The following is a 21,797-nucleotide window of genomic DNA, read 5'->3' as shown; positions in this document are numbered from 1 at the left end:
TAAATATGATTTATATATACCGTATATGATATAGTAGATCAATCCTGAAAACGACCCTTTTTTTCAGTTTTATATCCTATTCATTTCTTTACTAAATGACTCAAATAGTGTTCACATTAGTCGGCATTTGTATGCAACAGTTATGAGTAGCTCCCATTATTATTATCAGCTAATCATAAAGTCTATGAGTTTAATGGTCCTGTCACAGGTGTGTGCAAACTGTCACACACACTCATCCCGTCACCGCTGAACACACCTTTGGCAACCATGTTTAACCCTCGTGTTGCCCTCGGGTCAGATTTGACCGGTTTACAAAAACTTTCTATATCCGAAAACAACGTTGAAAAAAGTGAAAAATATTGGGGAAAAAAAAAACTACAAAAAAGCAGGGAAAAAAATTTAAAAAAACGCTGAAAGTCACAAAAAAACACATCAAAAACATTGGAAAAAGAAACAAAGAAATTGTTCAAAAATTGACTAAAACATAATTTAAAAAAAAAAAAGGTCAAAAAAAGTGACAAATAGGAATACAATTGACAAATAGATTGAGAAAAGTGTAGAAAAAGAACAACAAAATGTGGAAAAAATTAAAAAAAAAAAACAGGAAAAAAAATTAAAAGCTGAAAGAGACCAAACAAATTGGAAAAAGTGTCAAAAAACGTCAAAAACATTGGAAAAAGCGACAAAGAAATTGTTAAAAAATTGACTAATTTAAAAAAAAAAAAACATAAAAAAGTGACCAAAAAAATAGCAATAATGTCAAATTTCAGTCCGGAAAAACCCAAAGTAGCAGGTCAACGGGAAGACAACACAAGGGTTAAAGGGCAGTTACGCACAGCTGGGACCCTGTGTATTGCTTGGGTTTCCTCAGCAGTTAGTCAAAAAGCAGATTCCACATCTCTTCAAATTTCCCAAATTTTATTTTTTCATCTGTTAAATATACAACTTTACTCATACAATCATCGAGTTGGAATAAAAATGTCAAGATGCATACATAAGAAAAACGACGGCATCAAGCAAGTGTGAAATATCCCCTTCTGTTTTTGTCTTTCCTCTTCCTGTAATTTCCTGTAAAGGGCGGGGACCAGGAACCTCCCGCCCATGGAATTAAATACATGTCTAACAACAAATACATTCATTGTTACAAAAAAAATATAGACTTCATTCACTCGTATTGAAATGTTGAGGAGCGGGAATCTGTGTAGTAAACGGATTACATTCAAGCAGTGCTTATCACTAGTCCTCCAACCCCACATTTCATATTCAAGTTTCAACAATATTCTCTTCTTGAGGCTTTTGAAAATATTCCTCCCACAAGCAGATTTTGGCAGTAGTGAGAGTTGAAGACACAAAACACTGGGTAAAAAGTGGTCTGACCCGGTTCTGGAGAACTCGTCAAACACCCTCCAGCGGTGCAAGTCCACAACTATATTTTAACACGTGGTCCTACAAGGCAAAGCAAATCGGTTTGGGGACTTTGTCCCAGACCGGGACCAACGTTCACACGGATTTTATAAATCCCTTTCTGGAGAGATCTGTGAAAGCGCTGCTTCAAATTCCCCAAAATAGCGGCCCGCGGATCTGGTCCTTCTGGGTTCTGCAGGGACTTTTCTTTGGCCATTAACCCCACTAAGACACCTTGCAAGAGACTTCAGTAGGTACTGTGGGTGGGTTTAAAAAAAAAAAAAAAAAAAAAAAAAATATCCTTTCTGCCTTCTAACAATAAACAAAGCCCACCTCTGTGGAAAAGCTGATTATCTAATCAAGTCACCATGGTAACCACAAACAGCCCCAAGGTCTCAATGAGACAACGGTACGCCAATCTCTCCAGCAGCCACGCTTCTCGGTGTCTCTTCACAACCACGGGGGATGGACTGAAGCCAAGTTTCTTCATCATCCGTGTCTTCTTCTTCACTTCTTCTCTTGTCAGAGAAATAGGAGCAGTGTCCAGTTCTCCCTCACTTCAGGACAAAAAAAACCCAAAACAAATAAAGACCTGTTGCAGAAGTCTCTCCTCAGCTCGCCCGTCTCTACCACGAGGAGAAAAAGGGCCGCTTGCAGTGGAAGGTTTGCGTGAAGGCGTTGCCGAGCGTGACCACGCGGCCGTGGCCGCCCGAGCGGCTGCGCTCCACCACCACCCGGGGCATCTGCACCAGCTGGATGGGGCTCCGCCCGTCCTTCAGCGCTTGGGTCAGGTTCAACACCTGGTGGAGACAGGGTTTACGATGGATGACGTACACACACCATTTATTTTCCATTCTTGTATTGGTATTGGTTGGATTTAAGAGCGTGTGTGTGTGTGTGTGTGTGTGTGTGTGTGACATGAAAAGGTGAGGCAGGGCAGTAGACCGGGGTGGATGTTGAGAAATTAGGTCGAGATGGATGGTGGTTAAGTTACAGAGCAAACAACAAAAGTGACTGAAAGTAGGGCACGGGAGAAAGGAGAGCATGGTGGGATATAAAAAAGGAAGAACTGAATATAGGACACAAAGGAGAAAGACGAAAGACAGTCAAAAATACTTTCTTTAAAGACCTCAAATTATGCTCAATATCAGGTTGTACCAGAATAGGTTTATGTTGTTTAATTATCAAAAAACACCCTATTTTTGTTGTACTGCACTATTGCTGCAGCTCCTCTTTTCACCCTGTGTGTTGAGCTCTCTGTTTTAGCTACAGAGGGAGACATCTCACTCCTGTTCCATCTTGAGTTGCACATGCTCAGTACCTAGGTAAGGACTACTAGCCAGTCAGAAGCAGAGTATGAGGGCCCTGACAGTACCTAGGTAAGGACTACTAGCCAGTCAGAAGCAGAGTATGAGGGCCCTGACAGTACCTAGGTAAAGACTACTAGCCAGTCAGAAGCAGAGTATGAGGGTCTGTCCTGACAGTACCTAGGTAAGGACTACTAGCCAGTCAGAAGTAGAGTATGAGGTCCTGACAGTACCTAGGTAAGGACTACTAGCCAGTCAGAAGTAGAGTATGAGGTCCTGACAGTAACTAGGTAAGGACTACTAGCCAGTCAGAAGTAGAGTATGAGGTCCTGACAGTACCTAGGTACTAGGTAAGGACTACTAGCCAGTCAGAAGCAGAGTATGAGGGTCCTGACAGTACCTAGGTAAGGACTACTAGCCAGTCAGAAGCAGAGTATGAGGGCCCTGACAGTACCTAGGTAAGGACTACTAGCCAGTCAGAAGCAGAGTATGAGGCTCCTGACAGTAGCTAGGTAAGGACTACTAGCCAGTCAGAAGCAGAGTATGAGGGCCCTGAAGTACCTAGGTAAGGACTACTAGCAGTCAGAAGCAGAGTATGAGGGCCCTGACAGTACCTAGGTAAGGACTACTAGCAAGTCAGAAGCAGAGTATGAGGTCGTCCTGACAGTACCTAGGTAAGGACTACTAGCCAGTCAGAAGCAGAGTATGAGGGCGTGTCCTGAAGTACTAGGTAAGGACTACTGCCAGTCAAAGCAGTGTAAGGGCTGTCCTGAAGTACCTAGGTAGGACACTACATCAGAATCAGTTGAGGGCCCTGAACGTATCTGGAAGGCTATAGCCGTCAGAAGCAGGTGGGGAGGCTACGCTAGCGCTAGGTGAGCATTATAACAGGTTACAAAGTGACATCACATTTGTCTCTGAAGTAAAGGCTGGGAACTATCAAGACTGTCTTGGAGCAGTTTGTGAACGGGGTTTATCGTTGGAGATGGTAAAGTCCCTTTCGGGGGGTGCGGGGGGGGCCTTTAGGCTTTATCATTACCTATAACGGTGAACAAAAAGATACATAACACAATAAAGGAAGCCCAAAAGCCTAAGAGTAGCACTTAAAGGATAAACTCACCTGTCCCCTCATCACAGACATCGTTCTCTCAAACATGGTTTTGTCGAAGCCTTTATCCGTCTGAAGAGAAAGACAAGAACTCCTGTTAGCAGGCGTCCCACTGACAAGACAGCTCTTCTCTTAATAGTAATCTGCCTACACAGATAGTTAGGAGGCGGCTCGTACCTTGAACATTTCATAGAGGTCCTCACAGAGGTCCTGGACAAAGTTCATGTCAGAGAGGCGGGACAGCACCAGGTCTCTGGTCTCCTGGGAGAAGGCCACCTTAGCCTGGGGGAGCCATGCCCAGTGGAATGGGTCTGATGGGGGGAGGCAATCACCACACCACTATAAATCTTGTAGAGTCCCACACTGTCTTCTTATATTAATTTGCGTCTTTACCGTTTTGTAGTGAGTCTTTACTGTTATCGTCTAAGACTCATCATGGCCAGAACAAATCAATCCAAATAAATAACTAGTTAACTATTTGAGGGACAGACAATTGAAAGAATAGATTGGAAAAATAAGCTAGTTCACTTTCTGTTGAGAGCTCAAAGAGGAAGACAGAAACCACGCTAGTGTCTGGGGGGTAAAGATGAAGCTACAGCCAGCGGCTGGTTGGCTTAGCACAAAGACATCAAGCCTGGCACTGTCCAAAGGTTAAGCCAAAATTGGGTTTTTTCTTAACCTTTGGAAAGTGCCCAACTATCCATGTGAATGTCAACAGGTAAATGTGTAGGCAAATCTGTAATCTGTCAATGCATACTTAGATATCAATGGCTAAAAAAACATTTTGCTCCAGGAGCTGGAAATTAGGACTGGACAATATATCAATATTGTATCGATATTATGATATAAAACTAGATATGGTAGATTTTGGATATCGTTATATCGTAATATGGCACAAGTGATTTTAAAGGCTGTATGACAGTAAAGTGATGTCATTTTCTGAATGCCTTTACCCACTTAGTCATATATCCACATTACTGATGATCATTTGTCTAAAATCTCATTGGTAAACTAGTTGTGAAAGCACAACTAGATGTCGCGATATCTACATTGATGTATCGAGTCATCAGACTTCTTAATTGGCTGTCATTTTTTTCACATGCTTGTTGCTACGCCTCTGAGATCTGCGAATGCGTGTGGCATGTGTGGAGATTTGTCTGCACTGTAATCTGCATGTACAGATTCATCTCCACATTCCCAGATCAATGGATGCATTTACAGCTTTGTCTACAAATCTGATTACACAGATTGCAAAAGGTTCTGCTACAAACATGGCCCCATGTGAGACAGTGAGCAGAAAAGACGAGGACATGGACCAACATACAGGCTCTCCATTCGTCCGGGTGTTTGAAGGGGAAGGCCAGGCCGTTGTCGATGGCTGCGATCTGAATGCAGGACTCGGAGCTGTGCTCTGGCCACTCTGCGTCCTACAGAGAGAGGAAGAGAGGATCAAAGACGTCATCACCAACAACTGACTGAGCGATTCCTGATGGATGATCACTGTCCGCAGGCCTGATGAATTAGACAGATTGGTGACAACTGTTGCTCATTTATCAACGCGTGACAAATAATGAGTGATGATGGGGAGACAGACAGTGTTCTGGGATCTGTAACAGACAGCGTCTCGGGGGCAGATCTCAGATCTGCAATGTCCAAGCTAGTGTCTATCAACCCCAATGTGTCGCGCGTGTGAATAAGTGACGGAGCATCGAGTACACAAGTGTGTGCGTTTAAGCTTTTTTGTGTGCGTGTTCAACATGGGCTGTGTCCCATTCCAGCAGTTCAATTGCATGAGGCCAGGTGAGAATTTGTTCTTTGATCCGTCTGAACACGCCCTGGGTTTGGGTGAATGTGACCTCACCTTTTGTCCCTCCCCTCCCGGCTTCTCATACTTGATCAACCAGTTGTCGTTCCCTCGATCTGAGGACGAAGACAAAGACGTCATGGAAATAGGTATGCAGGTGGGGAAAGAGACCACAGTCAGACAGCCAGCTTTTCTACATTATTATTGTTTTATAGATGATTAATGACGAGCGCAAATTCAAAAGCGTGAGCACCATCCAGCAGGAAATAAAAAGCGGCTCAACGCAACATGCTAGTGCAAAGTTTGCACCAACAAGTTCACTCGCAGTTAAGAAATAGAGTTTTTTTTCTTTTATAGTGCAAAAACTAGTTTGTTTATTTTTGTTTTCGACAGTTTAACTGATTTGTATTTGCAGTTAGCGGTTAATCATTAGCATCCCTAGCTGCACAGCGGGTTTACTACATGTCAACACAGACACCCTCACCTGTGTTTCTGATGATGTAGTCCAACACTACCAGCCGCTCAAACTGGGAGTGCAGCTGCTTCCTGATGTTCTCCGGCAGGGGCTCGGCCTCAAAGCGCCGCAGCCAGTAGTCCGCTTCACGGTACCCCTCCACAAACAGCTGAAACGAGCCCACCTGGACACAAAGACACACCTCATCACATGAACATAGAGAAAGCAGCGGGGTTCTGAAAGTGCCGGCAGCCCGTTTCTATGGTAATGATGTGGTGGGGTGAAATGACGTAACGTGAAATTGTGTGTTGACAACAGGGCTAACATGTCAGCGGTGCATGACTGTTGAAAACATGACGCCGACTTCCTCATATGACTTCCTGAACACGTTCATCCAGCCACCTTTCTCTTAACAGCTAACATCTACAAACACACACACACACACACACACACACACACACAGAGAGACACACAAATAGTCACACACACACATACATAGGGAGAGAGACACACAAATAGTCACACACACACACACAGAGAGACACACACACACACACACACACATAGAGAGAGAGAGAGAGACACACACACAAACAGTCACACAGAGAGACACACACACATACATAGGGAGAGAGACACAAATAGTCACACACACACACACACAGAGACACACACAGAGAGAGACACACACACACACACACACACACACATATAGGGAGAGAGACACAAATAGTCACACACACACACACACACAGAGACACACACACAGAGAGACACACACACACACACACATAGAGAGAGAGACACACACACACATAGAGAGAGAGAGCGAGAGAGAGCGAGAGACACACACACACACACACACACACACACACACACACACACACACACACACACACACACACACACACACACACACACACACACACACACACACACACACACACACACAGAGAGAGGGAGCTGCACAATACGTTTAACATGTTTTTGATGAATTGTTAAAATCGGTTTCAGGTGTGATAAGACCACACAATCACTGTTTGCAAGATGCTGAACACAATTCCAAACAGAGATGACATTTACGCTTCCTCTTCCTACCTTATTTTATTTAAGTGTTGTTTCAGAGAGAGTGTGACATGATTCCTTTATCTGTCCTCTGCCAGGTAGCTATTCTGAGCCCTCTGCTCACACACACACTCATTTCATAATGATAAGACAGCCGACCTGGTACAGCGGTGCTCATACGTTTAGGAACTCATGCTACAGTAAAAAAAAAAATATATATATATTTTTTTTTTGGAAACTGATCTTAATGCCTTAATTAAAACGATTTGGAAAAATCCAACCTTCATTTTGACAGTGAATAATGTATTGTAAATAAATAAAATGTTCTTCCTTAAAATACAGGGGACATAAGTACACACATCCCTATGTTAAATTCCCATAGAGGCGGGCAGATTTTTATTCTTAAAGGCCAGTTATTTCATAGATCCAGGATAATATGCATCCTGATAAAGTTCCCTTGGCCTTTGGAATTAAAATAACAACACATCACATACCCTTCAACATATCTCGACATTGGCATGGGGTACTTTCCATAAGATCATCTCTTAATTTACAATACATTGTTCATTCACAAGAAAGAATAATGTAAGATTTGATTTTTCATTTTCTTTTTTAAATTAAGGCATTAAGATCAATTCCCAAAAGATATTTTTTTTCATTTCTCTTTTTAGTCAAATTCAGTACTTATGAGCACAACTGTATATGTAAAACAAAAAGATGGGGCATTTAAAGAAACTGTTTAAACCTGTTGAAGGGTGGGGGGGGGATGTTAGCATTAAAATATTTTGGTATACATTATTATTTGTTCTAATTACACCATTTGTACAAGCCTTCTTAAAGTGATTTCCACATTAACAAAGAAAAAAGTCTGAAAGCGAATGCCACACAGGAATGGAGAAAGGGTTTCCGGCCGGTGTTTCTCGTTGGTTCCTCAAACCAAACCGCTTAACGTTGGTGACAGTAGACCATGAAGGGTTCCTACTTGTTGTTACCTTGGGTGGCAGGCCCACTCTGTGGAAGCGTCGTCCCACCTTGGGGACTTTCTCTAAGGCGTACTTCTTGCCCCTGGATTTGGCTCGGTCGATGGCGCTGTAGTGGAATGTGTCACTGGCCAGATACACCACCTGGTAAGGAAGGAAGGCACCCGGTTACCACCGGATCAGTTGGACCTGGTGACCACTGCTGGAGAGTTTCTCTTACAGCTACATACACTTACTAGTCAGCTTCAATACACAATTCAAAGGAGTTCAGAATGGAGTCTGATTTCAGTCAAACGGTGATGACATGTTGCAAATTCAAAAACCTTTAAATGCAATAACATGCATGCTCTTAAGAGCCCCCACCTTGGTTTTCGGCACCACTCCCAGGCCGAGCTTGGTATCAACCAGTGAGGCAGCAGCCTCGGAGAGGTAGCCCTGGTTAGGCAGCAAGCAGCCTCGGCCGAAACAGCATGGACAACACAGCTAGTGTGAGTTAGAGAGAGAGAGAGAGGGAGAGAGAGACAGAGAGAGGGAGAGGGTAACCAGGAAACTTTGAGAAAGCTTTCAAAAAGAAAACTGCTTTAGAGTCTTTGCTGCTAATTAACACACACGTACCAGATGTCACACAACGTACCTTGTGAAAATATTTGGTCCATTTGGGGTTAAGGTGACCGTAAGGTTCCTCGGACTTTGGTTTGAACACACCAATGACTTTCTGTAGAGGGAAAAGAACATTTGTTATACCACAAATGCATTTTGCGATACATTTGGCACGTGGCAGACAATGGGAGAATACGGCACAGACAGGGACAGAGCAGCGACAGAACTAGCCATTTCCATGTTTTGGCACCTTTAAAAAGAGTAAAGAACCACAGGCATGACATGCAAAGTTAAAAGCAACAAATGTGAAGTGACAGAGAAGCTGTTAACATGTTAGAGATCGATATCTTTTTCCTGTTGTGCTTATTAAACTTGTTAATGTGATGCTAACCACGCCTCCTGTTCACTGCGTTCAGCAGCTGGACTCTGGTCTAAAGCAGTGCAGAACCGCTTTGAAAGGGAGCTTACAGTAAGCTAAATGTCAACAAGCTAGCACATTTAATCCCGAGCTAGAATTTCTACCCTAGCTGGGTAAATCGGAATGTGGAATGTGACTATTAATGCTTTCTTAAATCTCGTAACTCCTATTAAAAAAGCCTAACATACAATCCTCTATCTGCTCCTCACCCCTTTTGGGTCTTTGACAAAGTAGCTGCCACTGGAACCTTGGGAGATCCTCTCCGGAAAGACGCAGTTCTCGATGGCTTGTTCCGCCCTTTTGATAATATCTGCAAACTCAGGGTCGTCGGGGAAATGGTTGAAGTCTCCACTGTTGGTACCTGGAGCGGGGGAAAAGATCAGATTGATATTCATGTTTGCATTGTGGGCGATTCGCATTCACGCCCTTCCAAAACTCGGTTCTAAATTAATGTAATGCAGTTAAAAACGTTGACAATAAAGTTTAGTGAACCGTCAGGAAAATATCCTCATTAACCTGTGTCACAGCATTTAAAAAGGAGTCAACTGCCATAAAAAACTCATGACTTGAATGATGGATAATATTGAGGTCATCTCTGCAAACCCTATCACTGGGTAAAAAGATATTCTACTAAAAATAATAGTTTCATCCAAATAATGATATTTCTACATGCTTGTAATCTACGGGTCAATCTTTAGCATCCTTCTGCTTTTCCCCTGACTACCCTCTCCACCCACGCACACGGTTTGTATGTGGGAGCCATCCACCCGTCCATTCTCTAAACCGCGTGTCCTGTTCGGGGTCATGGGAGGCTGGAATAGTTCCCAGCACTCACTCCCTGGGAGAGAGCTGGGGTCCAACCTGTCTATCACACACACACACATTCACACTTGTGGGATAATTAGAATCCCTATTTCTGGTGCACCCTGGTAGCTCAGCTGGTAGAGGCCGTGCCGGGGCTCAGTCCTTGTTGCAGAGGCCCAGGGTTCTAACCTGATCTGTGGTCATAGCTGCAGGTCTTTCCCCTCTCTCTTCCCCCACTTTCCTGTCTGCCAAAATGCCAACCTAAAGCTACTATGCCACACGTCACAAAAATGGCTATTTTCTATTACCTTTTAGGTCTAATATAATTCTATGCGTGTGAATGCTGTCTGACTGGTATCGGGTGCTAATTATTCCTTTGATGAAGGCCCGAGCATGTGACACAACCCCTTCTACCGTCACCTCTCACAGGGCAGATCTGTCTGCTGACAGCAGGCTCCATATGCTCTGTATCAGTCCTGCTAAAGCCCCAGCGGGATGCAGGGAGCGATGAAGGGGCAGACACAGGGATGAGGGGAAGAAGGGACTGAGGGACGTGAGGACAGTTATCATGCCATTTGTCACAGATAAGGAGAAACAAAAAGTAGTTTGAGAGGCTATCAAAATGATGTTTTAGGCGAGGCTGTGCTTGTGTTCTGTGCTCCATTTGCCGCTTGTTATATGTATAATGAGAAATAAAGAGCATGCGTTGAAAGTAAAGCAAAGACCAAGTCTGACGTGGGCCAACTTCACAAGCAGGTCACATCATACAGCGAATTGCCTCAAGACTGTCAGCCCTCCTGATGAAACCAACTCCCATTAAAGTAAAACATATACAGCTTAGTTTATATATTTATACACAGTTTACATACCAACTCACACACATGTATGTGTATGTCATTATTTTGCATCCTAGTGGTCCAAGTGGAAAAAGCTCAAAGCGCTCATATTCTGTCCATTTTCAGGTTCATAAATGTATTTAGAGGTTGTACCAGAATAGGTTTCCATGATCCATTTTCAAAAACACCTTTTTTTTTGTACTGCACACAGCTACAGATGCTGTTTTCACCCGGTGTGTTTAGGTCTCTGTTTAGCTACAGAGTGAGACATCTGACTTGTTTTAGCTACAGAGTGAGACATCTGACTTGTTTTAGCTACAGAGTGAGACATCTGACTTGTTTTAGCTACAGAGTGAGACATCTCACTTCTTTACTATCTTTTGGGGAGTTGCACATGCTCAATAGCTCGGTAAGATCCCACCAACTAGATAACTATTTCTCCAGCTTTGGTCAGTCCAAGGCAGGATCAGCTGGGAGACTTCTTCTAGACCAGGGCCACTTGTGGAATACCTGCACAACAGGGACAGGAAGTAGTTCTTTTGGGGATTATGGTCAACTAGTGTGTGTTGTAGTAGTGTTTTGCCATTGAGAACGAGCTAGCATGCTACGGTTAGCCACCTCGTCCTGGCTATGACGTAGAAAGCCGTGCAGATGTCTAACAGCTCCTTCGGAGACTGAAGACAGAGGACATAGAAACCAGATCTCACTCAAAACAGCAGGGATGGTTTTATTTCCAAGTTTGTATGCGGGTGGATGTACCAGAGAGACGATATAACACCACAAAGCCCAGAAAAAGTGTGTTTTTTTTCATAATATCGGCACAAAAACTATATGTAACGGGTTTTTTTGTGTGTGTCATGCCATGTTTGCCTGAGTACCTAGTATGAGACGGGTCATTTGCCTGAGTTAGGCCACAATGCAGTCCCCAGCAGCACCCTGAGGGTGTGAGGTCTTCTGGTTGATGTCCAATTAGAAAGTTCTTGGCCATGTTTTTTTTGGTGGTCTGCAGGGAAACTGATTGCTATATAAAAACAGCTTCATCTCGAATTGAATCTGGAAATAACATGGTGTCAACACAGACGTAAAGATGGACTGTGATAAAGTACTGCAGGGGGCCTCTGATTTATTACACAAATGTAGCTGTGTGTGAGACAGAGCTGACACTATATTTGATCGGTTCCAAAATACAAAATAAAAATTTCCAACAATAAATTCGGTCTGTTTATGCAGCTCTCTCACCTGATGATGGATGTACGCTTGCGCTGGATGATTGATGAAAGTCTGTGATAATGTCATTGTGCAGTGGGACAGTAGAAATGTCTTGCTCGCCTTTGCTTGCAACAAAAGCCTTATGCAAATGTAATGTCTGTCTCTCGGAGCCCTCGGCCAGTTAATGGGCCCAGATGTGCTGTTTCACAGCAGCTCACTCAAAGCTCTAGAGACCTGCAGTGCACACAAACTGTGTGAGCAACGCTGCACTCTGGAAACGGTCACTGCTAAGATGTGTGGTCCCAAGGAACTTTACACACAAATGTACAGTGGCTGCATAGGCTGACACACCATGCTAAAGTTTGAATAAAAAGAGGAATAAAAAAAAAACATCTTTTGGAAATTGATCTTAGTGCCGCAAGTCAAAACATTTAGGAAAATCCAACACCAATATTCTTTGTGAATGAATAATATATTGTAAAAAAAAAAAAAATGTTCTTCCTTAAAATACATAAGTTAAATTCCCATAGAGACAGGCACATTTTTATTTTTAAAGGCCAGTTACTTCAAGTATCCAGGATACTATGCATCCTGATAAAGTTCCCTTGGCCTTTGAAATTAAAATCCACGTTTTTTTATTCTTCTTTTTAATCAACTTTAGCATGGGTGTGTAAACGTATGCAAGCCACTGTACACCTTAGCCACTGCAGGCTCGTGTTCTTGATTCGTTAGCGCTTTAATTATTGCACATTGAAATCTTTGTCCTGGGATTAGACAGCTACATGTTTAAATATGTCAAGGTACGCAAATGTTTTAATCAAGATTACATGTATTTTGCGTAACTTTAAAATAAGATAATTTCACACTGCTAACAGTACTCATACACCGATGGACTCAGGTAAAGGAAGACAGTGGGACATGTGGTTTGGCAGATTATATACAGTACGTGTACATTTTGGCAGAAGGAGTGGATGGTTTACTGCCATGTTCCATGAGATATCCATAGTAGAATTGCCTTGCCAGAATTTGATATCATTACAAAGTGACACAGCTCTGAGGACTAAGTGTGACTTCTAATTTGTAAAGCACTGAAAAAAAAACTACAACTGCATTGTAATTGTAGTCCTGAACACTTTTCTAAAAGGCTAGAAGAAATAGGAGACCAACACCTGCGATTTTAGGCTCAGCGTGTCTACCTGTGGCCTAGATTTGTGGCCCAGATAGAACATGGTTGAACAATAGAGCTCAGAGAGAGAGAGAGAGAGAGAGAGAGAGAGAGGTGAATATAAAAGGAAACAAATGCTCCAATATTGAGTTGCAGGGAAAAACGGTGGGCGGTATGAGGAGCAGTGATGTCCAATGAGGAGTTTAGTCAGAATATGTGCCGCTTCCATGGCGACTAGATCACCTGCTCTTTGTTTTCCCACATCTTTTTTCTTTTTATAGTCCAAAACAGATCAAGTGCTGCGAATATGTAAGACGGACCACAGATACGCAACCAAGCAATACACAGGCAAAAAACCACATTCTCTTAGCCTCCTTTATGAGGAATCATCTGTCCAGAAACCTAAACGCCGGCTTGATCCAAAGTGGCATCAACTATTATGAGTGTTTAATGGTTTAAAGTCAAGACATTTTGTAATCCCTGTTAACTTGGGCCTGCTGATGTTACTTATGTCTTTAAAGATATAGGCCGATATAGGCCTATACCACGACCTAGCGTGGGCTCCGGTCATTTGGTCTAGCCCAGAGTGGTAGAGAAAGAATTGGCAACTATAACTATATTTTATCAGAGGCCCTTTATGATACACACACACACACACACACACACACACACACACACACATATATACATATATACTGTATATATGTAACTTGGTAGATGACCAATTGCCTGCTAGTTTGCTAGCTCGACTTCGCCAGCTGTGGAGGAATCTCTTGATTAAATAGCTACCTCTTTTGAATCGTCAACTCTTTATATTATATAAAAGGCCCTTTTATGATGCATATACTTATCTTTATTTGTATGTGTACAGCACAATCATCGGGGAATTCGCAGCTGCAGAGAGCGGAAGAGGCTAAGACGGTAACCGACTACTGGGCACCTAACGGGGTACCGCGGTGTACTGCAGGAGTCATTTAATGCTAAATATTATAGTTTCCCCACCGCATTCCTCTCTTCTTAACACTTAACACTTATACACAACACCACACACACACACACACACACACACACACACACACACACACACACACACACACACACCACACACACACACACACACACACACCACACACACACACACACACACACACACACACACACACACACACACACACACACACACTTCATCCCTGCTCCTTCCCTTTGTTCTAGTTAGATACATACATGTTGTTGTCTCATTTCATTCATTCATCCAAGCGTAATGAGTTGTTACTCTTTAATATATTTGATACTTTGTGTATGGCTTAGTTTTAAAAATGATCATGTTTGTGTGGTCAACTCATGCCTGTTTGTTTTATTGGATCCCATTTGAAGATAAAGCCCTGTTCTAGTGTCCAACTGTATATGAAAGACCTGCCAATCCCTCTGGAAGTGAAAGGTTTTTATTCTTGTGTTTTAAACTCATTTTGGGTGATTATTGAATTCATTAATGAGAGAGTATGCCTTTAAGAAAACATTTTTTGTATTACAGACCAGTATTATACTACAGATATATTCTCTGGAGTAGTTTATAATTTTGAATTGTTTTTATAGTGAATGTTTTAGTAAAACTCTGGGTTTCAGTTGCCCCCCCCTACTACTGCAAACGTAAAACTGACATCTACAAATATGCAATAATGCAATAACAGTGAAACAAGTACTTGGGTATGTGTTTTCATTCATGTTTACAATTCAATATCGCACTCGCTGCTGTCAGTCTCATAGAATACCATGACAGTGTTGGAACTATACTGGCTTACATGAACCACATGACCCCCCCCCCCCCCCAGTGAGATCAAAGAGTGTCACAACTCTTCCCTCTCTAGCCTATATGAAATAACCACATGGCAGAGCCCATGTATGTACAGTGCTGCTCATAAGTCTAGGAAACCATGCTAAAGAAAAAAAATCCTCTCTCAACACAAGGGTATGTGATGATGATGGGGGGGGGGGGGTATTTTAATTCCAAAGGCCATGGGAACCTCATCAGGATGCATAGTATCCTGGATCCATGAAATAAAAAATAAAAAAATTAAAATGTGCCTGCTTCTATGGGAATTTAACATAGGGGTGTGTGTACTTATGCCCCCTGTATTTTATGGAAGAACATGTATTGATTTATCTATGACATTATTCATTTGCAAAGAAAATTGGTGTCCTTAAAAGTTTGGATTTTTCCTAATTTCTTTAACTAAGGCATTAAAATTAATAGATTTTTTTTTATTCCTCTTTTTAGTCAAATTCAGCTTAAAGGTTCATACACTTATGAGCAGCACTGCATATTACTAAGCATAACAGTTTCATGTGAAATTACACAGAGAAAAATATATTTTCCAGCTACCCTCGGACTATGTTTATATGTATGCATGCCGACATATACTGTACCGAGTAATCGGATTAAGTTTGATTTCACTACACTGGGGTATTCATGTGTGACATGAAGGTTGTCAGTTGGGAGTCCAGTTTTTTTAATCTTAATGTGGTTTTAATGTAAAACCAAAAGCAGTCTTTAAATGATATTCCTTTAAAATATTCAGATTTGGAGAAATTGGAGTTAGTATGTGCTTGTTATCAATTTAGATAAGGCGATTTTGTGTCACGATATGATTTTATTGAAAGACGATAGGCTAACTAAATAGATTGAATTCTCGCCCTGTCCTACTCATAACTGTACTCGTGGCTGGACTTCCATGTAGCGTTTAGGTCACGAGGTGAGAGTGCCAGCTCATATCACCCACAGGGATGATAACATGCAGATATTGCATCAGCTGACGCACAAAGTAGACAGACTAGGTACGGACTCTATCTCAATGCAAACACAAGCCTAATGTCAATGTAACACGAGTGTATGGACAGTTTTCTTAACATTCAGAGTTGAGTGTGTGTCAGGGCAGTGTCGAGTTTGGTTGGGTTTAACTAATATCCTGTCAATAATCAACACTCCAGTTCCCCAAAGCAGGCCCAAGACTGTACAGGGATGGGGGGGAAATCACCAGACTCCTCCGGATATGATATCATCACGACACTTACGCCATGATACAATATCATTGCGATTTTTGCGATATATTGCAAGTTGTAACCTTTTTTCCAACTTCTAATTTTTCCCAGTTTATTTTAAAAAGATACATTTCTCTGTTTGTTCATTGCACTTGCAAAATAAGATTGCCAAGCAGACAAACTGACCAACACATTTAATAAAAGATCGATACTTGGTGTCTATGTATCGATACAGTATTGCCACTGAAAATATCGCGATACTATGATGTATCGATTTCCCCCCCAAACCTTCTCAGAGGGCTTGTATGACATCATAGCGTTTTGACCGCGTTGCAGTCTCTGTTATTTGCTAATTTTGAGCACTAAATCATATGCAAAAATACACACACACACGTCCCTCAGGACATACCCAACTTAAAAGTGTCAATTGTTGGACTTCCTTTGATCGTATGTCGAAAGCATTGATCCGCAACAGTTACCTGGGGAGGCCAAGGTGTCTTTATCCGACGACGAGCTGTGTCTGCTCCGCTTCTCTCGTCCAGCTCGCGGAGACCACGAGCTTCCTGCTAAACACGGTAACAACAGCGCCTCTTCGCCGGAGCCGTCGGTCTCCAGCTCGGTCAGGACGCTTTCACAAGAGTCCGAAATACGAACAGCGACTCCAGGGTTCGCCGCAAGTCCCAACCCTATCCCACTCCTGTCATATAATACCTTCACAGGCTCTGAGGAGTAGAAGTTACACTCGGACTCAGGTAACGTTCCCGCTGTTGCTCCGGTGTCCAGCACGGAATCGCTGGTCTCCGGCGGCGGGTCGCATTCTGACATCATTGTTGCTCAGCTTTTAATAAATGTGTACTTAAATACCCTGACTTTTCTTTCTTTAAGCTGTCAGCCTTCCATTTTCAAGAGCCTCCCTTCTGACCCCGGTTAAATGGTTCAAAAACAACTGCTTTCGCTCATGACCACATAGCAAAGCCGTCAACTCAAGCTGGTCTGTTCTGCTTCCTTGTTGGCTCACTGCGCATGCGCACCACAACACACAAGACAAGTCTGCCAAAGTTGCCTTCACGTACTCCTTGTAAGGTCCGTACTCTCGCTTTCTAGGGTAAATTTTCTCTTGGCAATCTAAATAGATTGACTATAGAAATCACACATGTCAACCTCACATGGTTAGACCATAGCTAATGCAGGGTAAAGCCTAAACCAAATATTAGCTTTAAAACAATGCTTTCAATCTCAACAAATATTGGCATAGGCCTACAGGCTACTGTTAATCATCAAGCGGTTGCTGGCTAGATAAATTATGTTCACCTGTTGGCCTGCTTTGGAACAGCATTGGCCGTCTTCCCTCCGCTCTTCAGTCGCATATTCCCAAGAGCCTCACTGCAAACAATGAACAAGAGCTTAGCTAATTATAAAATGCAAAGCAGCTCCAATTATTTTACTTCATTATAAAAATTCCCAAAAACTTAACACAGTTTAAAAATGATTTAAGATAGTGGGTAGATGATTTTTAAACTTAATAAAAAGAAAGCCACGCTCCACTGGTGTTTTGACATGTTGTGATGCCCTCAATGTCCACTGTCTTTCATGGCCACTAGATGTCGACAGTGATACATCAGTTTTTTAATCTTGGATGTAAAGACAAATGTTGCTCCTTAATTTATCAGTTCCTCATCCATTGTCATCATTTGGAGTAATTCCTTGCCTACCCACGGCCTGTCTCTGAGCTTGGGACCACAAATGGGCCTTTCCTGGTGCAGCCACCACATAAAAATGACAAATTCTATAAATTCCGCTCTTAAGTGTGGAGCCATGGTTGAAGAACCCCTGTTTTAACTTTGCCAGGCCTACACTCATTTTCTATGTCTCTATTTTACTTCTCCCTATCCCTTCCTGTCTTCCCCCCACCCATATACATCCATGGTCTTTCTCTTTATTCTTTCAGTTCTCACTGTGGCCCTCAATTACCCAGCGCTCTCCACAGCACTTCTCTCTCCCTAACCCTCAGCCCCTCTTCACCTAGAACTCGGCCCCTCCGCCTAATAAGAGAATGTAGCTGAACCACATGCAAATAAGCTGTCAGGCAGCTGGTATCACAGCCGTCATGTGATCTTTCAAGGTAGGGGGTTAGGGGGTGAAGGAGACATGGAAGGAGGAGGGAGAATGGAGGGGGCGGAGTGCAGGAATAGAAGAGGAGGGAGGATGAAGGAGGGATCCGGGCGGATGAGAGGGAGACAGACAGGTTCAAAGACATGCTCGAGAGACATACAGGCATCCCTCTGCTAGCTCTTTGCTAGATGTTAAAAATAATCCCATCAGCCCTCTCTCTCTCTTTCTCTTTCTCTTTGTCACTCAGCTTTCTCCACACTCTTTCTGCCTCTGCCTCCTTTATCCGTTTACTTCTTTATCCCTCTATCCTTCAAGGACAAATACCTGAAATGTCACTCGTGTGACACTTTACAGGGAAGCACATCAGCACACTTCTTTCTCTGTGTCTGTGTGTGTATGTGTGTGTGTGTGTGTGTGTATGTACTTCACCCACCACTGGGTGACAAGCCCCTGCAGCAGTCACGGCACACTCCTGCGGGGCCAGCAGTGTGCATGAATGGATATGTGTGTGTGTGTGTGTGTGTGTGTGTGTGTGTGTATGCACTTGAGATCAGATCCATCTTTGCCTCCCTGTAACACCCATTCCAGCAGATTGTGCTGGCATAAGATCTGGTTTACCCTGCCAACATCAACCACCCTCATCCATTCCTCCTTCCGTCCTTCTCCCTTCCCCTGGCTGCTTGAGAAGGCAGAGAGGGAGAACCCAATAGCTCAACTCATTTATATTTTTTTTTTATGTGCATGTGTGTTGTCGGCGATTAGAGTATTTGTTAGTTTGTGAGCGAATACATCCACCCTGCGTGCCCAGATATGAGCATGTGGGCTCCTGATTACAACGTCCACTGCAGAGACTGAGACATCCACCAGGGTTTGACGTTGGCATGTTTAAAAAAAAATGCATTTATTAATACTGACTTACAATTTGCATACAAAAGTGAACATTCGCACACACATGGCATCCAGTGGTCATCACATTTATAAATAAATCCTTTTTGTTTGAGTATGAGTGATGGTCAACTGAAGTCTGTCTGTCTATCATGCCAATAAACAGGCTCCGCGTGTCTTTTGCATGTCAGCGTTTGTCCATGTTGGCTCAGTCTGGTGTCTGTGGAGTAGCTGCGCTGTGACATGGCGACACCAGTCACCTGTTTCCTGTCAAGAAAGATCCACACAGAGAAAAGACATTCAGGCATTGTGTGTGTGTGTGTGTGTGTGTGTGTGTGTGTGTGTGTATGTGTGTATGTGTGGCAGTACCTCTCGGACCAAACATCCTCAGGTAGCAGTGTGAACAGTATGGCCTCTCATCATACTGCAAAACAATTAGCAGGACATATTTATTGCGTCATCCTACTGGTTTTCCTCACATATTCCCTCATTCATTGTCCACATGTAGGCCTACCTCAGCATGTTGTCCCGCTTGAAGCTGTCTGTTGCACTTTTGACACTTGAGACACAGAGGGTGGTAGTCCCTCCCTAGGGACCTCTTCTTTTCACCTGTGCCAATGACAAACGAAGACTGTGCATTCATTTAATGTATTTAGTCAAAAAAAGGGCAACACAATTTGGCATTTGCAAACATACACTCGGGATTCTCTGAAAAATGGGACCTTCACTTCAATCCAATTATAAAAAAATTATTTTAATCAAGTCAAGTAGTCACTTAATTTTTCCCCATTGGTTGTGCAACAACAGTGACAACTGTAATAACATAAGATCAGTTGTAATAATAACATGAAGTATAAACATAAAGTAAAAAAGATGTATTAATATCTTATTGTGGTAGGGTGGTCAGGCTAATTACACCTATTTCTATTTGAGTTGAGCAGTGAGATGGCTGAGGGCGTGAAGGAGTGTTCATATCTGTTGGTTTTTTTCTGTTATGGATTTAGAGGAAGAATACAATAATAATACAAGATCAACAAGAAATAGTGAGATTCAAGTGTCTGGTTCTCACTGTAGACTGCTGGTCTCATCAGTGCACAGAGGGTGTGGGGTTGGAGGATAGAGTTCAGTAGGCCGGGTCACATCTGAGAATTGGAACTTGGCTGGTTCATGAATAGAAAAGTCAAACTAGAACCAAATAGACTTGAAATAGATGGTTTAGGTGATGTTTTGTATTTAACAGTGTGGGAGAGGACTCAACTTAAAGAGACAGAAGGTAAGAAGGAAACCCAGAGAGCAGCATGCACGCTAGACCCACATCCTGTTGTTATCATTGATACTGTATGCGCATTTGTGTGTGTGTGTGTGTGTGTGTGTGTGTGTGTGAAAGCCAGGTGGAAAGACCTCCTTTTTGTCCTCCAAACAAAGAATAATGCCAGATATATCAGCAAATAGACCTTTGTAGCGCGTATCAAAAGGAAAATCAAGGGCACCCGGATGGAGAGGGCGCCCATATATGGAGGTTTAGTCCTCAATGCAGAGGGCCGGGGTTCAACTCCAACCTGCGGGCCTTTGCTGCATGTCATTCCCCCTCTCTCTCCCCTTTCATTTCTTCAGCTGTCCTGTCAATAAAGGCCTAAGAAATGCCCCCAAAAAATAATAGGAAAATCAAAGCATATTTTTCAAAGCAGGTATATTGACTTGTGACATGTTAACGAAGTCTCCGTTTCCTTTAGGTGAGTCTATGCACTCAGTACTGGTGCATCTAAATGGAATGACGCCCTTGTTAACATTACTAGTTGCTAGTGTTTGGCAGGTTATAATGTCCACTTTCAGAAATGTACAGTATATATTATTACTTATTTTCCTCTATTCCTTCCTTTTATCCTATTAAAAAAAGAGTCCCAAAAGTCTTTTGGGACTCTTTTTTTCCCCATTCAGGTAAAACAAGCAAAAGAAAGACATTGAGAGACAAAGAGAGAGAGAGAGAGTAACAGCATCTAAAATAAATAGAGAACAGGACAGAGACAAAATACCAGACAGACAGAAGAGGACAGACATACGTGTACGGTAAAAAAAAAAAAAAAGAAAGAGGTCCAACTTACCAAAGTAGACGGGCTTCCCACAGATCGGACAGTAGCCTACCATGATGGTATATGATTATTTAACGTAGAGTGGGGGGGCTTAGTGAGACTATATATCCTACGAGAGGAGCATATGTGAGCGTATGTGTGAACTGAAAATTGACAGGAAAAGCGTTAACCTGCCGATGTGTCGGCCTCTTCAAAACCAGGATGTGGTGAGTGGAGACGTCACAGGAAGAGTGAAATATGTGATTTGAGCAGCTTCATCATCAGTGGAAGAAACAGAGACAGGCAGCGTCTCTGATCACATCACTCACTTCTACACGTGGCATTAGATACGAAGCCATGTAAATAGGCATCATTTTATGGGCAGTTGTCTCTGTGTTAATGGGTACACAGCCATGACACTGGAAAGAGAGACAGAAGGGGGGAGGAAGAGAGAGATAAAAGAAAGAGGGGTAAGGAGAGAAGGGACAAAAACAGCTGTCAGCAGCTCAAGTTGCCGGCTATCTTCTCTCCTCTCCTACTG

At 42.7% G+C, this 21,797-nt stretch overlaps 2 protein-coding genes across 2 annotated transcripts; both read right to left on the bottom strand.

Annotated features, from left to right (window-relative positions):
• Window positions 1–904: 904 nt before the first annotated feature.
• pi4k2b (phosphatidylinositol 4-kinase type 2 beta) lies at window positions 905–17,207 on the bottom strand. The gene is made up of 11 exons (XM_032536431.1): window positions 16,670–17,207; window positions 9,350–9,501; window positions 8,757–8,837; window positions 8,486–8,605; window positions 8,135–8,266; window positions 6,108–6,261; window positions 5,681–5,739; window positions 5,144–5,246; window positions 3,997–4,130; window positions 3,832–3,891; window positions 905–2,204 (listed from the first exon to the last, which is right to left on the bottom strand). The coding sequence occupies exons 1-11, from the start codon at window positions 17,016–17,018 to the stop codon at window positions 2,031–2,033; spliced, it is 1,518 nt and encodes a 505-aa protein (XP_032392322.1). The 5' UTR covers window positions 17,019–17,207; the 3' UTR covers window positions 905–2,030.
• Window positions 17,208–19,408: 2,201 nt separating this feature from the next.
• zgc:195282 (cysteine-rich protein 1) lies at window positions 19,409–21,481 on the bottom strand. The gene is made up of 4 exons (XM_032536479.1): window positions 21,290–21,481; window positions 19,702–19,796; window positions 19,557–19,611; window positions 19,409–19,454 (listed from the first exon to the last, which is right to left on the bottom strand). The coding sequence occupies exons 1-4, from the start codon at window positions 21,330–21,332 to the stop codon at window positions 19,444–19,446; spliced, it is 204 nt and encodes a 67-aa protein (XP_032392370.1). The 5' UTR covers window positions 21,333–21,481; the 3' UTR covers window positions 19,409–19,443.
• Between the last annotated feature and the right edge of the window lie 316 nt (window positions 21,482–21,797).

This window comes from Etheostoma spectabile, chromosome 2 (genome assembly GCF_008692095.1).
Source record: "Etheostoma spectabile isolate EspeVRDwgs_2016 chromosome 2, UIUC_Espe_1.0, whole genome shotgun sequence".
Classification (NCBI taxonomy): Eukaryota; Metazoa; Chordata; class Actinopteri; order Perciformes; family Percidae; genus Etheostoma; species Etheostoma spectabile.
This window is presented reverse-complemented; position numbering and strand designations above follow the sequence as displayed.

Excerpts from the sequence above, each read along its gene's own strand:
- pi4k2b (XM_032536431.1), bottom strand. The coding sequence starts at position 17,018 with ATGATGTCAGAATGCGACCCGCCGCCGGAGACCAGCGATTCCGTGCTG. Across the intron at positions 8,838-9,349 it reads TTGTCAAAGACCCAAAAGGG|AAAGTCATTGGTGTGTTCAA; the intron begins GTGAGGAGCAGA and ends TTCCCTCTACAG. Across the intron at positions 5,740-6,107 it reads CTACATCATCAGAAACACAG|ATCGAGGGAACGACAACTGG; the intron begins GTGAGGGTGTCT and ends CTTCGTCCTCAG.
- zgc:195282 (XM_032536479.1), bottom strand. The coding sequence starts at position 21,332 with ATGGTAGGCTACTGTCCGATCTGTGGGAAGCCCGTCTACTTTG. Across the intron at positions 19,797-21,289 it reads TGGGAAGCCCGTCTACTTTG|GTGAAAAGAAGAGGTCCCTA; the intron begins GTAAGTTGGACC and ends TCATTGGCACAG. Across the intron at positions 19,612-19,701 it reads AAGCGGGACAACATGCTGAG|TATGATGAGAGGCCATACTG; the intron begins GTAGGCCTACAT and ends ATTGTTTTGCAG.